Source organism: Bactrocera oleae, chromosome 6 (genome assembly GCF_042242935.1).
Source record: "Bactrocera oleae isolate idBacOlea1 chromosome 6, idBacOlea1, whole genome shotgun sequence".
Lineage (NCBI taxonomy): Eukaryota > Metazoa > Arthropoda > Insecta > Diptera > Tephritidae > Bactrocera > Bactrocera oleae.
Genome location: NC_091540.1, coordinates 28,476,592 through 28,490,430, shown reverse-complemented (window position 1 = coordinate 28,490,430; position 13,839 = coordinate 28,476,592). Strand labels below are relative to the sequence as shown.

The window sequence follows — 13,839 nt, the reverse complement described above, 5'->3', positions numbered from 1 at the left end:
ATCATGTTTTCATGATTGTATTCCAAACGCCTTTTTCAGTGAATTTGTATTACATGAGTCTCATCAAAGGACCTTGGTAGAGATGTCACAATATTGTTAACAGAAATTGGCATATTAACAACAGCACCTTTGAGCAAACTCTAAACGGACGAATTGTCATAAAAGGCAATCTAGGCATTATTAGAGGGGTTAAATCTTTCAAACAATCCGGTATTTCAAGAAATTTTTGGAACATTCTTTTTAACAATCGCATTTTTGCAAATAGCAAAAAATTATAATTTCCATCTTCTGAAGAAGTTTCGAAATTTAATATGCGAACTATGTGAAAACCATAATCCGTCGCAGCAAATACATATCTCAGTAGGGCCCTTATTTATATTTTGGAAATTGTCCCTATAATCAGTTTCTATAACATTATTTTCTCCCGGTAATCGAATTCGTTGGTACCCAACATATCGTACCTCGGGGTCTTTACGCCGAGATCTATAACCCCGAATATTTCTTATTTGCTTTTCAGAGCGAATTTGTGGATCTTGCCTCCCTGTTCTATGTTGAACAGTATTTACAACTTGTTCAACATATCGAATCTCGGGATACTCTCGCCGAGATCTATGTCCCGAGTATTTCTGTTTTGCTCTTCAGAGCGGATTTGGGACTTAGACGTCTTGCCCTGTGTTGGACAGTATTTAAATTTTGTTCAAATGACCGAACCTCGAGATTTTCAAGGCTGGTTCTATGTTAATTTTAATCTACGATTAGCGTGACTTACAGTATCTTGTGACTGCTCACTATCTCTATATAAAGAGTTTGCACGAAAAACTCTCATATGTCTTTTATTCTGAAGACGACTTAGTAATACAGATTTTCTACTTAATCTTGGCATAATTAATAAATAATAAATGGCTTAATATATAAAATACTTATGCTCTCTTTCACTGTAATTGAGTTCTTGCTATGACTCCTTTCCTGTTCGGTGTATAGGTACTACGGTATACTGGTGCACATATGTATATGTGTTTGCTCGCCACTGTATATAATAATAGTTTAAACACTATATAACTAATACACTCAAATTAGTTTGAATAAAGCACTTTGCTGATCAAGAAATCTAGTGTATATTTTTGTACACACAACTTACGTGCTTTTGTATACCTATTTATTACTCAGTTATTCACTATCATAACAATACATAATATTTAGTTATGTTTAAATTTTAGAAAATAGTAGTTTATTTCATTGTACTGAAATTAAGTGCTCGGAAAACCTCTCCGTAAATTGCTTTTGTCTAATGCTTTTAAAACAGGGGGTCTATGGTATCTATTTTGAAAGGTCTGCTCATGAAGGCTAAATTAACAATAATCAACCTATAATTAAGTATGGTACACACATATCTAGATTTTCTCTTTCTGTCTTAATATCTAAACTTTTCATAAGCTGCCAACGTCGTTGGGTAAATCCCAAAAAGTACTTAAATGTAATTTTCTTGAGTTTACAGTTCACCTCATGACCTTCATATTAAAATGTGTCGCAAAACTGAAATAATAGATAATAGCATTTTAACCGATAGGGTCGCAGTTTATCTATTACCACATAAAAAGAATCTTTAGTCCTTTTGATACTACACAACTAACATTTATCTCACGCGATTTTTACTAGAAAGATATTTTTGCTCTATACAAAGTCCAGCACTCTAAGAAAATATACTTATCCACTGGTTATCACCAAATATTAGAAGAAATATTTGTAGATAGAAATCTATATCTATCTCGATTAGTTTTAGGTGATGCAAACAACCGTTTTGTGAACAAAACTATGCTCTGTTGCAGCATTTTGCGAAAGTATAAAAATGTTGCGAAAGAATTCAACATTTATTATTCGATTATTATTTGGTATATTACTAACTTATGTTATTGATCATAGATTTATTTAGTGTCAATACTATTTTTTTTCTCCGAAATGTTAACCTTAACAAAAAGAAGCTATTTAACTCAAACATGCTATATGTGATATAAACTGAACCAAAGGAGTTAGATTTAATATGTGGGGTATATGAGGTTCCTGTTGTTCAGAGGAGCGGAAATCAGTATATTAGGGTTATAAGGTTTAAACAAAGGTCTAGACCAATTTCATTCATATGCAGCGATAAACTACAGTATTTTTAAAAACACTTAAATGGACAGTTTTCAATCAAATTAATGAAAAAAAATTATACCATACATGTGAGCTGGGGAATTTCGTGGACCGATTTCCCACATTTTCGACATTAAACTATTGTTTATCTTACATTTAACGTTTATATAAAGACAAACGGATATTTGAAGTTTTTAAATAAAGTATGTTTAGGCTGGGGTCAATACATTCCCGATAATGGGTACTAGGGTGGAACCGAGAATTTTATACTCTTGCCATTTGCAAGAATCAAAGGCCAGGAGATTCCTTCAGGTGTGGCAAAACCTTATATTAAAAAAAATGTTGAGAAATAATTAAACATTCATTATTAAATGAAATCGTGATTTAATTACAATCAAATTTGGTATATTCTTGACTTATAATTAGGGCCATAAACTTAGTCTCAGCTTTATTGCTATATTTTAATTCGCGTCAGCGAAAATTATACTTAAACAAAACATCTTGAAGTGAGATATACATAGGTATGTATGAATATGATACTCGACCAAAGTGGCTAAATTTTATATTATAAGCTTATGTGGAAAACGTCAACCAGAGAATTGGTATTCATTTTAAGAAGGTGTGAGGCTTAGACTAAGGTATATACTATTTTCATTCTAATTCATCGTCAAACCACATAATTTTTAAGAAAATTTATCCACTTAATTTCATTAAAATGTCACATTTTGATCAACCGGAACGGTTTAAAGTCAAGCGGAAATCATATATTATATATAATATATTGAGGATAGAGAAAGATATTAAATTTGACATTGCTCAGCTACACGCGAGCATAGATAACATATTTTGAAGCAATTTTATATATAAAAATTTTTTTAATACTCACTAACCGACATATTCGGCATAAAACTGGTTATTATAAGTTGTATATGAAAGTAGAGGTTAGTAATAAACCGAATTTATCAATTTTTGACAATACTACATACTATTAACATGACATATACTAATAAAATGCTCCCACTGTTTCCTTAAGGTACCTCACATACCATCACCAATCATATGGAGAAAAGTCAGGCGAACTTTCGAAAATCTTGATATTAGTTACATGGGGGCCAGGTAAAATGTTCACCCGCTTTCATCCATTTTAGGCACAAAAACACCTTGTATGACTTATGCTCTTTCATTTTCATTGAGATAACTCACATATTGGCCGATATATGCGGTATCAAGTCACCCGGAAGTTCAAAAATCTTTATATTAGGTATATGAGGGCTATAGGAAGTATTGATCCGATTCAACCCATTTTTTGACACAAACTTACGTTTATCGATAGTTTAATTTATTTATTTTATTTTATGAATTTCAATTATATATCTTACTCATTGACCGATATTTTAGGTAAAAAGTCAACTTTAGGCACTGGGTTCCACAAATTCAGTACCTAGGGGCTTGAACAATTTTGATTCGTTTCAGATAATTTTTGGTCACAAGGTTGCATACTTTAAACATATTATTCACGCAAAGTTTTACGCCGAAGTGCTGGAAAGTGAAAAAATCAGATGGAATTTAAAATGTCTTATATGGGAAACAGGCGATGTTGTAAACCGAAATCGCCCATTTTCGCACTATAATATATAAATACAAAAAAGAATGTCATGTACCGAATTTGGTTGAAATCGGTGAAGCAGATCCCAGATATGGGTTTTCAACCATAAGTAGGCGGTGCCACGCCCATTGTCTAATTTTGAAGTCGGTTCCTATAAAGTTATCTCGTAGCATCCCTGAGTTAGAATTTAATGACTCTGGCGTGTTTAGTACTTGATTTATCGCGCTTTTAGTGGTCACCCGATTTGTTCTTAGTGAATTTTGTTAATATAGCTTTAGCGGTTTATAAGATATGCACATTTAACCAATTTAGGGTCGGGACTACACCCACTTTTTAAAAACATTTTAAACTGAAGATGCCCTTCCCTAATTTGATCCTGTATACCAAATAACAGTCGTATATCTTATTGTGGAGCTTAGTTAGAACAATTTATTTGTTTTTGATGGCGTTTTTTGGGCGTGGCAGTGGTCCGATTACGCCCATCAGCAATACCAACCGTCTTATGGTACCAAGAAACATGTGTACCAAGTTTAATAAATATATCTCAATTTTTACTCAAGTTACAGCTTGCGCAGACGGATAGACGGACGGACGGACAGACAGTCTCTTCATCCTGACCATTTATATATACATAACGCTATATCTAACTCTATTAGTTTTAGGTGATACAAACAACCGGTAGGTGAACAAAACTATTGTATTATACTCTGTAGAGACAGGTTGCGAGAGTATAAAAATACAATGTATTTAGGACATAATTAGGTAAGTTTACTCTAAATTTTGTGAAAGAAACAAAATTTTTGTACAAGATAAAAATAAAAACTCAAAAACTTGGGTATTTGAATTTTTCACACAAATTTTATAGATCTTTTTATTACCTACAACATTGGCATATAACTTTTTTCTATAAGACTCGTAGTTTTGTCGGAAATCAAGAGAAACCGTTTTTGATTCTTAAAAATTCTACCACGTAACATACGAATCTTAGGTTAATACACACATCAAATTTGGTTGTATAGGTAGTTCCTGGGATATAGGATTAGGTAGGCGGCGCCACGCCCATTGTCCAATTTTTACAACTGATCCTATAAAGCCATTTCATACCATTTTGCTTATGGCATTTGTTGTTATTTGATTTTACCTTTTTTTACAGTATATTAAGAAGTGCTAAAAATACTTACTGCGAGGAAGTTTGGTTTATTTAACATCAGCGGTTTGGAAAATATGTACATTCCACCATTTAGAGGGCGGGGCTATGCCCACTTTAAAAAAAATTTTTGCCCACAGGTGTCCCCTGTATTAAATTTTTTTTCTTGTATTGTATCTTACTTTAGTGCTTAACATAGTTGTAACACTTTATAAGTTTTCATTGAATGGCATTTTGTGGGCAAGGCAATAGTCCGATTACCAAGTTTCACGAAGATATCTCGAGTTTTACTCAAGTTATCGCTTGCATGGGCAGACGGACAGTCGGATAAACAGTCATCCGGATTTCAACTTGTTTCGTCATTCTTATCATTTATACAAGTATAATATATGAATATATAACCCTATATCTTATTTATTGTAGTTTTACAAGTAAGTAAAACAAACAACCGTTAGGTAAACACAACTATTATATACTATATTTCTAAACATAACGATGTGTTCTAAATTAAAAAAAAAAAACATTATTGTTATTATAATTTTGAGTGACGTACCAAGTGCTGAGAAAAAAAATCAATTCTCCACAATAACTCGAAGCATTGCACAGAAGAATGCCAGATTAAAATGGAAACGATAAACTTTTCAATGGTGCTGATGGAAAAAACTTTTGATCATCGAAGAGTTGACTAGAAATATTCATAACGCGCATTTTGACTGCGAAGTTTATTAAAGAAATGATTCTCTTGCAGACCAGTCTTCAGAAAGCTACAGTTTCCTATTTATTCAGCGCCAAAAGAAGCATTTTTCAGTTTAGGTTTTGAAAACTTTTTGTTTTTTCCATTGACAAATATTTGTATCAATCTTGGATTCTTATACCCGCATTACCGTTTCCTTCTTAATTTGTAAATAATATTTTCAAAGCATTATATAATATTTACTAGTATACGCTATTAATTCAACCGGAAATTTTAAATTTGTTGTTGATCCATTCTAGACACAAGGACACAATGTTATTAGCGATACGTTTTTTAAATTTATTTAAGATATCTCATATTAAGACCAGTTGACACGATATAAAGTCAGTTCGAAAATCTTTATATTAGGTTATGGGGACTAGCGGATGTATGGAATCGATTTTACGCACTTATGGTATCACTACATATAATATTATTTTTGGATTATTTATTTCACCTAAAGGTGAGTGCTGCCACCCCCATTGTTTAATTTTGATTCCAGGTCCTATGGAGCCCTTCCGTATCATATAGGATATGAAATTGAATGCTTCTGATGTATTTATTTAATGAGTTATCGTATCTTAGAAGTTTTTAACATAATCGGGCATGGTTATCATTTGATTTCATCCCTTTTCACAACGAATGAAGAGAAATTAGAAGTACATCACCACAGCAAGATCGAGTGAAATAGTTTAAGTGATTTGTGGGATATACACATTAAACCAATAAGAGGGCGGGGCCAAGCTCACTTCCCCAGACCACCCCACCTTCTATTCTGTGAATAACTATATCAAATTATAGTTTCGTATCTTAATTTTCGGCTAATTTATGGCGTTTTATATTATTATTATTTATAAATATATACTTAAACAGCTCCATATATAAGTCGATTAGTTTAAGATGTGCCAAAAAACCGTTAGATGAAAAAAATTACAATATTATTAAGCATACGATAGTATAAAAAACAAAGGTAGAGCGGCAGGAGTGGTACTTTTAGAAGTGGTTTAAAATACTCCTTTTTGCGAGTTTCACGTAAAATGTTTTGTCCTCTTTTAACAAACATAACATATATCATCAATTTTCCAATATAAAGTTTTAATATCTTTGTAGTGACCTTTCAAGGAATCATTTTTCAACTTTCCATAAAGACACTTTTCGTGGTTTGACTTTGCTGAAAGAACTGGACCTATCCAATAACATTCTAAACTTTATTCCAGCGAATCTCTTTCAAGACCTAGATAGTCTCTTACAATTGTAAGTTCATTGAAATTGCCAAGCATTATGATTTTATTAACGTTATTTTATGATTTGCATGTATACATATATTTAGGCGGCTTCAAAACAACCATTTGGAGAACTTAGCTTCAGTAACATTTTGGAAGCTTCGTAACTTAAATTTAATAGACATTAGCAAAAACCTGTTATCCGATTTGCCAACAAACTTATTCGGTCATAGCCAACTTTTGATTGTCATTAACTTAAGCCAAAATAGAATACAACATTTTTCACCGGAATTACTTCGGGATCAATTAGTGCTAGAGGACTTAGACCTGTCTCGGAATGAAATTTTGGAACTTCAATCTGGATGTCTAAAAAATTTAAAAACTCTAAAAATGATCGATTTTTCTTTTAACTTTATTTGTAAGTACATATGACAATTATATGCTATTTGTTATTTATATATGTCAATAGATCGTGGCAAAGTATTCAGAAAGCTCATAGATTTTAGTATTTTTCATACCAATAATAATGTTCAGAGTTTAGCATTACCTCTAGAGAGAATAATGCTGTTGCAACATTAAAATTTATCAAAAACTATTGTGTCTTGAGAATACTTTCACGCTTGGTATTAATGTGCAGAATACAAAAAAAAAATCGGCTAACCTTCATATATCCGGTCAAATATGCTAAATAAAAGATGCGAAAAAAACAAATATTTTATCCGGATTTTTACCCAATAATCTTTCGCACGATGAATATGCACGTACCACTGCGATTAGGTGTTACAATGTTGCATAAATTTCGAGTGACTGTCTGTCCATCCGTCCGAGCAAGCGATAACTTGAGTACAAATTAAGAAATCGTTATTAAACTTGGTTGGCACCCAAGAGAGGTTGGTATTGTCATTAATTGAAAACATATAATGTGTCATAAATAAACTTCCCAATAAAGCATTCTTGTTCTTTGTTACTACGGATCGAATTAGAAAGGAGAAAAACGGTAGGTAACGTTATCTAGACATTCCTATTTTACGGTGTGAAAATTGGCGAAATTTTCACAACTTTTAAATTCCAAATCCACCATTGAATATATCGGGATAAAACTTTACGCAAATAGTGTCTTTAAGATATGGCATCTTAAGTCTAAAAATTGTCAAAATCAGACCATAACTGTACAAGCCCCCAGATACCAAAAATATGGACCCCAGTGCCAATAGCTGACTTTTTCCCGAAAATATCGGTCAATGTGTGAAATATATTATTGAAATTATAAGAAGAATCTTTTTTCTAATAAGACTGTACCCCGGTGTCAAAAATTAATAAAGTCGGGTCAATACTCTCCCTCGCCCCCATATACACAATGTATTAATAACCCGATTTTAACCAATTTGTATCTTACGACACATTTTTACCAAAAAAATGTGCTCTATTTCATTAAGATCTGGAAGTTCGAAAAACTTTATATAAGGGGACGTATTGACGTATTGCGTATTGACACAATTTTACCGTTTTTAACACAAGGGTACAGTTAGGGTTAGGGTTAGTTATGGCACTTTATAGGGTTTCGATTAATGTCGTTTTCTGTGTGTGGCAATGGCAGATAACGTAAATTATAGAGAAGATTCAACTGACAAAATGCGATTTCACCACAGTGATTATACTTAAATGTATGCATTGACATTACAGTTGCATGTTAGCCTATTGACTTATATTTTTATATATGCAACCAATTTTGTTGATATGAATATAATTTTGCGAATTTTTATGAATGCATGCAAAAAATATGAATTCTAATTATATTATTTAATTTTCAAACGAATATTTGTAGTCAATGTGCAAATAATACCTACTTTTTATATATTCCTTATTTTTGATAATATAATATATGTACTTTCATATATATATATATAGTGATTGATATGTATACTATATATGTTCATAACATACGATCATAATACAGGAATAAATATAAATCATATCTCTTATCATTCAAAACTTACATACGTATGTATCATATACAGAGCAATAACATGTGCGACCACTGCTCTATATTGTATGTACATAGTTACATATGTGCGTATGATATTGCCACACAAATAATGCATACCCAAACATACATAAGTACGAGTATATGGATAGACATATAAATCTGTCACGCGTAAAAACTACAAACAATGTTCTACAAAAACAACAATCGTTCAAATGACATAAGCAGCATCAGAAATCAATATGCCGAATTTCTGAAACAAAATTTATTTTGAATCATGCAACAACAACATTTTCTTCGGAAGCTTCGCTAACTCATAAAAAGAGACATCATCACATCTCCCCGAACATGGATTTGCCAACAAGAGTCTGTTTGCGACGATGGCAAAAGCTAAAAATCAAAAATTGAACAACTTTCTGATGTTCTCTCTAAAAGGGAAAACTGACAACCACGCAAACCGACATAACACAGAAAAAATTGTCAGCATAGCTTTTGCCGATTTAAAATATTTTTCCGTGGCTCGCAAAAATATGCGTCGATATGTACGCATGCTCAATAATCCTACAAGAAACTGCTGATGGGTTCACCAATCCACTCACATTTGTTATGTCAGTACTGACGGTCAATTTACCCGTCAAGTGACCATCACTGTTACTGTTAGAATGAGACACTTACGATTTATATTGCTTACTATATCTTTACATATGTAAGTATGAAATAGCTGCATTCTTTAGTACTGTCACCACTGAGAGTCAAATCAACAGTAAAATGACTGTTCTAAAAGCAACTTTTATATACGTCGAAGGAGACAGCACACATTTCCATAGGAGTTTCGAGAAGTTGTGAAATACCTAAGTATGTAACTGTTATTCCGTGCGATAAACTAAAAGTGTTGCGTGCTCCTGTGCAATAACTCTTTTTCTGTTAAAAAAATAAATATATAACGAAGGAGTTTTTAAATATAATATACGTGAGTTATTATTAAGTTTCAAATAAAATTATATTTTTAGTTAATTTAAATTTTTATTTAAGCATTTTTAAATTCCGAAATATCCATGAACTGGCGACATATATAGCAGAGCTTTTGGGAAGAGCAAGCATGGAATCAAGTGAAAATATCTTTTCATAGTTTATTACTTAATTATATTTTGGTTGCACTCCATTTTTATATTTATGTATATTACTGTAACTAACTTTAACTAAAAGTTTTGAGTTTATTAAAGATATAAAAATTGTATTATATACTCCGCAAAAGAATTTTAACCCTTATGCAAATTTACAAACATTATGCGTATGGTTCCTTGTTTATTTTGTTTACACGCTTACTTAAAGATGTATGTATGATCATATATGCGACCGCTTGGTCCTTTCAGAGGTTATCAAATCTTTTAATGACCAAATTAAATAAATATATGTATATATTATTTATAAAACCTATGTATATTAATTACACATTTAGGTAATAATACAATACTTACTTTATCATATATTTCAAAAGATTTTATTGACTTCATCATGATTCATGAAATAGCTCAGTTTGAATATACTTGTATGTATATACTTATGTGCTTTGATACCAAATATATACAGATTATCTAAAAAGTATATGCAGATTCGTTTGTGGATTGTAAATAAAGGAATATATACGCGTACATTCCTTAACATTGGAATTTTCTTAATTTTTCTCAATTAACACTGAAAATGTTCAATTCTGCTATTTTTGAGTCAGTCTCCTTATGTTAATTTTGGTGAAACACGTTCATCTTTTTCAGTTCCCCTTTGAAAACTGAAATATTTTGATAATGGCCGTGCCATGAATTTTCTCTATGATATACGTTCTCTGGCAATGGAGATTCTGCCTATCTACCATACGAACCTTCTCATGGTGTTAAGAAACATGTATACCAAGTTTAATCAAGATATCTAAATTTTTAATCAAATTTTCGCTTGCACAGACGGGTGGACATACAGCCCCAGAATTTCTACTCGTTTAGATTAGTTTTAGGTGATGCAATCAACCGTTAGGAGAACAAAACTATTATACTCGTAGCAACCACATGTATATATAACATATACGAGGGCATTAAAAACCATACTAAACATACCATTGTAATTTATGTTCTTACAGCAAGCATTTCGGATGACTTCTTTTCTGACCTGAAGAACCTGCGGAGCTTGATTCTCCATAATAATCGAATTTCATCGCTGTCCATGGAATTATTAAAAAATTTGAAAAGCTTAATTAGTTTGGATCTAAGTACAAATCGAATTTCGAAGGTAATTTCAATTAATTTCATTTACACAATACTTATTTTTGTCACAACATTCCTCTCCTAGATTGATGGCAATGCATTCTCCGACCTAAAAAATTTGCGGGAGCTGCTCTTAGGACAAAACTATCTTTCTGACATACCCGATGGTTTGTTTAACAATGTGAATTCATTAATAAGTCTTAATTTGTTTTCTAATAATCTTACTACGATTGAGTCAAGTGATTTTCAAGGGTTAGTTATTTTAGAAAAACTTATGCTAAACAACAACATACTAAAAAAGATGGAAGACGACGTTTTCACGCCTATGGGAAAGTTGGAAAAATTGTAAGTATTTTCGAATGTATAAATTATAGTGTGCGCTGGAACTTGTGTGAACATATGGAACACACACTCGGGGGTTAAGAGTCCAATTTTATATTGACTACTCTGTAGCAGGAACGATTAAGCGTTGAATATCGTAATAATCGGAGTTCTTCAAAAATTAATTTTTAAAGAGCGCAAAAATTAGAAAAAACTGAGAGAAATAGTAACTGTAAATCGAATAATTGTAAATACTGCAGATCTGTCTTTGCTTAATATTTCAATGTGTTTCTTTGTATTTTCAAGTGAAAATGAAAAGTCATAATATAAGTGATAAAGTTAAAATTTAATTTTTGATATACAAGTATGCATTTAATGGGCCGAAAGAAATACTACAGTCATATTACTAATATACTTGCCATGCAGAAATTTCTTGAGATAGGAGTGCAAAAATCGAAAATAAAGACTCTTTACTTTGTAAAATTGCTTAATGTTTTCGCATTCCATTCGAAATTATTCAAACAGTTTACTTTTTTAATTGTACTATTAATTATAATTCTTTTAAATAAATATGTTAAAAATTTGGAATATGAGTGGTTATTTATTAACAAAATGACTTTGACTTGAATTTTCAAAAATTATAAATTTTGTTATTAAGGTAAAATAGGCTTACAGGGGGGAAAATTTTGCATTTGCCTAAGGCGGTAAAATATTTCGGGGTGGCCCTGTCCCTACCAGCCGCGGCTAACCACTTTCCCCTTAAAGTTTCAACATAATTTAAAATTATTTTCTTTAATGACAAACACCACGCACACATTTACACCCAACGAAAAATACGAGACCAACATAAACAATATAGTTTATCTAACTATACGAATAGGGAAACGATAAACCATATTACAAACATGTGTACTAGATAGTAATATAAAAATACCAATTTTAGGAAAAGCGAGAAATATTTCCTGGTGAAAAAAAATTCAATTTGGATGGTCCAGATATTCTGGCCCAACAAACGTAAGAAGATGGAAGAAAGACTAGTGCGCAATTTTATTGGAGGATCAGTTATGGTGTAGGTAGCGATTGAAGCCAATGGAATGCCAGAAATACATCGGGCATCTGGACGAAATACTTTCAAGTTTTGGTGACAACATTTCCAAAAAAATTGAATATTCGAGCACGATAATGCAACAGTTCATTTTTAAGACCAAGAATGTATTAAAATCCAATACCAGTTATTAATTAATTTCTTTTTCACGATTTTTTGCTACGTTATTAAAAAACATGATGTTGGTCTTATATTTTTTTCGTTCTAGATGAATAATTTTGTTCCTCGAATTTCACAAAAAATTATGTAAATATATATATTTTTTCATAATTCTATATATATAATTAACATAATATGCAAAAATTAATGAAGTGACAATGTTTTTTGATACATTTAAATAACACAAATTTAAAGTTTTGTTTTGGTCCTAAATAGGTATATTTCGCTAGGTGCAGTACATTATTTTTTTTTCTAACCATAAGGCGATACGAAAAAAATTGGTCTAAATGACTTAGAAATGTGTTCCTCCAAACTCAAATTAATCACACTAGTCGTAACGTATTTCGAATTTCCAAAAAATGGTAAAACTTTTTATCTTATTTCTTCGCCTATTGACAGAGTGCGAATAAGAAAACATAAAACCAGTGCCAAATGAAATATTTCAAAAAGAAAAGTAAAAAACGAGTAAGAAGTTTAAGTAATTTGCGTTCAAAAAATGTGGGGGGTGCTCAACTCTATACGGTGGAATTCAAATTGCACGAAGTCGAAACGACATTGGATCACACTAGCAGTCTCAATAGCGTTGTTTCATAGAACTGTTCGAGCCCATGGCGGAGATAATATTCTGAGCATTGCTGGAAAGTCGAAAATTGCCACATTGGATATATTGTTTTTAGGAGGACTGATGGAATTACCTATATTAATAAACTAAAGTATGTTTCAGAATAATCAATTTTATTAAGATTACTCACACATTAACCGATATAATCGATATAAAGTTCACTTGAATAACGAAAATCCTTATATGTTGTATGCAGTAGTGGGGGTAGGTAGGTAAAGTGGCTGTCATTCGACACACTTAGGCCTTTAGAAGGCCCATTGTGATAGCACTGGGACTGTGATCCCCTCACTCTATTGGCTCCTCTCTGAACCACCCCGTACTTCTGATAAACTTCATCAGTGAGACATGTTTTATCTGTGCAACCTCCGAGACGTCGTCAAGAAACCCACGACCGATGGTTGCGATTCTTTTCCTATATAGTGCTGCGCAATCGCATAGAAGATGTTTAATGGTCTCCTCCTCTTCTACTTCCTGACAGCTTCTAAAATAATCGTTATATGGCGTGCGAAGTCTACTTGCATGTCTGCCTATTAAACAGTGGCCTGTTAGTACTCCTA

The 13,839-nt window shown here is 32.0% G+C and overlaps 1 protein-coding gene across 2 annotated transcripts in view; it reads left to right on the top strand.

Moving 5' to 3' along the window:
- The window catches only part of LOC106620617 (leucine-rich repeat-containing protein 15), a 34,628-nt gene that overhangs the window by 15,444 nt on the left and 5,345 nt on the right, over positions 1 to 13,839 (top strand). Inside the window, exons 2-6 of one of the 2 annotated variants that reach the window (XM_036358926.2) lie at positions 6,727 to 6,870; positions 6,947 to 7,257; positions 10,952 to 11,100; positions 11,161 to 11,420; positions 12,340 to 12,612. In XM_036358926.2, the coding sequence (XP_036214819.2) occupies positions 6,727 to 6,870; positions 6,947 to 7,257; positions 10,952 to 11,100; positions 11,161 to 11,420; positions 12,340 to 12,469 (994 nt within the window). In that variant the 3' untranslated portion in view covers positions 12,470 to 12,612. Of the gene's footprint in view, positions 1 to 6,726; positions 6,871 to 6,946; positions 7,258 to 10,951; positions 11,101 to 11,160; positions 11,421 to 12,339; positions 12,613 to 13,839 lie in introns of those variants that run through there. The other variant, XM_036358927.2, reaches the window with a different exon arrangement.